Genomic DNA, 2,174 nt, shown 5'->3' on the forward strand with positions numbered 1-2,174 from the left:
CCCTCGCCTCTTTCATTTCTACTATGACTACCACTCTCCCCCCTCTCCCTGCCTTTCTATACACCTTTCTACCTTCGTCGCTCTTCCCAACCACTCCTCTATCACCTCTTCTATCTTCTGTGTTCTCTCCTCTTTATCCTTTCCTTCCACCCCTTTCCATACTGTTCTTCTTCCTCTTCTTTCCTCTCTTTCTCTCCTAAGCTTTTCCTCTCTCTCTGTATCCTCTTCTACCTCTTTCTGCCGTTTCGCTTTCTCTGCCTTCTCTGCCTCTGTTCTCTCCTTCTCTTTCTCTCTTTCTTCCCTTTCCTTCTCTCTCTTGTTCGTCTCTTCTATCTCACGCCTCCTTTCTCTCTCTTCTTTTTCCTCCTTCCTCTTTTGCTCCTCCTCTCTCTGCGTCTTCTCCCTTCTCTTCATCTCCGTCCCTTTCCCTCCTCTCTTGTCTTCTTGTTCTCCATTGTGCCTCTTCCTCTCCACCACTCTCCATCTCCCTTCTCTCCCGTCTATCTCCTGCCTCCTTCCCTTTTCTTCCTTTTCTTCCTTCTCCCTTACCTTCTCCTCTTGCTCTTGTTCTCGTTTCGCCGCCTCCTCCTTTTCCTGCTTTTCCTTTTCCTCCTCTAACCTTCTCTCTCTCCTCCATCTCTCCTCTCTCCTTTTCCTTTCTTCCTTTCTCTCCAGTGTTTCCCTTATCTTCCTCAATTCGCTTCCTATCTCCCTTAGTACCTCCATCCAGTCCTCCGATCCGCCTTCCCTCTCTCCTCCCGCCATTTTCTTCTCTCTTCTTTCCCTGTCTCCTCTTCCTGCTTCTCTCTGTACCTCTCCTCCCTCCTCTCTCCCTCCCCTCCTCTCTCTCCTCTCCTCCGCCACCCCTTTCTATCCTTCTCTCTCCAGTCTTCTCCCTATCCTCCCACCGCCTCCTTCCTCTTCTCTCCGTCTCCTTCCTCTTCTTTCTTCCGTCCTCTCTCCCTTTTCCTTCTTTCCTCCACCTCGTCCTCTCCTCTGCTCTTCCTTTTCTGCTTTCTTCTCCTTTCTTTCCTTCCTTTCTTTTCTGTCGCCTTCTCAATTCCGTTGACTACATTCTCGCGCTTACTACAGCTGTTACTTTCCCTTTCTCCTTAGCCCTCCCCTGTCCCCTCCCTCTCTCACGCGCTCCTCTGCTCTGCCTTCCTCGACCGAATCGATCTCTCGATCCCCTCTGCCAATCACACCTTCCGCTGCTTTCTCATACCGAATCGACCTCTCGATCCTTTCGTCCAACACCCCTTCCTCCCGCCGAATCGATCTCTCGATTCTCTTCGGCCATTCTCTCTCTTCACTCTCTACAGTCGATCGCTCGATCGCTCGCCTCCTTGTGCCCGCCGGCCTCTCGTACCTGCTCGGTCCTCTCTCTCCATCTTTCTATTCTCTCTCTCCTACTCCTCCTTCCTTCCGTTTTCTTTCTCCTCTTGTCTCCTCCTTCTCCTCTCCTTCTCCCTCTCGTCTCTGTACCTTTTTCCGCCTCATCTTTTCCTCCGTCTTCCCTTCCTGCGCCTTGTCATCTGCACTGCCTGTCACCTCTCCTGCTCCTTCCTTTTCCATTTCCTCCTTCTCACGGCCGCTTCTCGATTACTCGATCACTCGATCTCGATCTCGATCTCGTTGCTCCTCTCCATTCCCCTACGCTCGCCGCTCCGTGTTCTGCCTCCTGCCAGTTTCTCTCCTTCCATTTTCCTTCAGTCTTCGCTTTCCCTTCTCTTCGCTCTCCCTCCTTCTTTCTCTCCTTCTTCTTTGCGTTGTCAATTTTCGGTCACAAACTATCCTACCGTTTTGCTCCTTTTCCGCCTGCACCTCTTCGACCTCTCGCACTTTTCCTCCAGTCCTCCCCACTCGCTCTCATCGATCTCTCGCTCCGTCCGCTCGACCTCCTCCCCACTCCTCACCCTTCTTCCTCGCTCCGTTCTGCCGACTCATTCTCCTCTTCACTTTACCTCCTTCTATCTTCCTTTTTCCTTTCTCCTTCTCGTCTCCTCCAATTCCCGTACTGTATCTCCTCGTCCTCCATCCACCTCCGTGTTTTCTTCCTCTCCGGATCACTTCCTTCCACTTTTCCTTCGCCTTTTCTCTTCAACCTCTCACCGTCACCACCTTTCACTCCGCCATCTTTTTCAAGTCCTAAAAACTCGTATAGTATGTATGTA

General features: G+C 51.5%; 1 protein-coding gene across 1 annotated transcript; it reads right to left on the reverse strand.

Annotated features, from left to right (window-relative positions):
• Positions 1-202: 202 nt before the first annotated feature.
• LOC105557293 (mediator of RNA polymerase II transcription subunit 2-like) lies at positions 203-414 on the reverse strand (the record flags this gene model as incomplete). The annotated part of the gene is made up of 2 exons (XM_012004490.1): positions 322-414; positions 203-279 (listed from the first exon to the last, which is right to left on the reverse strand). Coding segments are annotated over exons 1-2 (170 nt in total), but the record flags the coding sequence as incomplete, so codon positions are not given.
• Between the last annotated feature and the right edge of the window lie 1,760 nt (positions 415-2,174).

This window comes from Vollenhovia emeryi, unplaced genomic scaffold, assembly GCF_000949405.1.
Source record: "Vollenhovia emeryi isolate VEMERY1.0 unplaced genomic scaffold, V.emery_V1.0 DF939528.1, whole genome shotgun sequence".
NCBI classification, from domain to species: Eukaryota; Metazoa; Arthropoda; class Insecta; order Hymenoptera; family Formicidae; genus Vollenhovia; species Vollenhovia emeryi.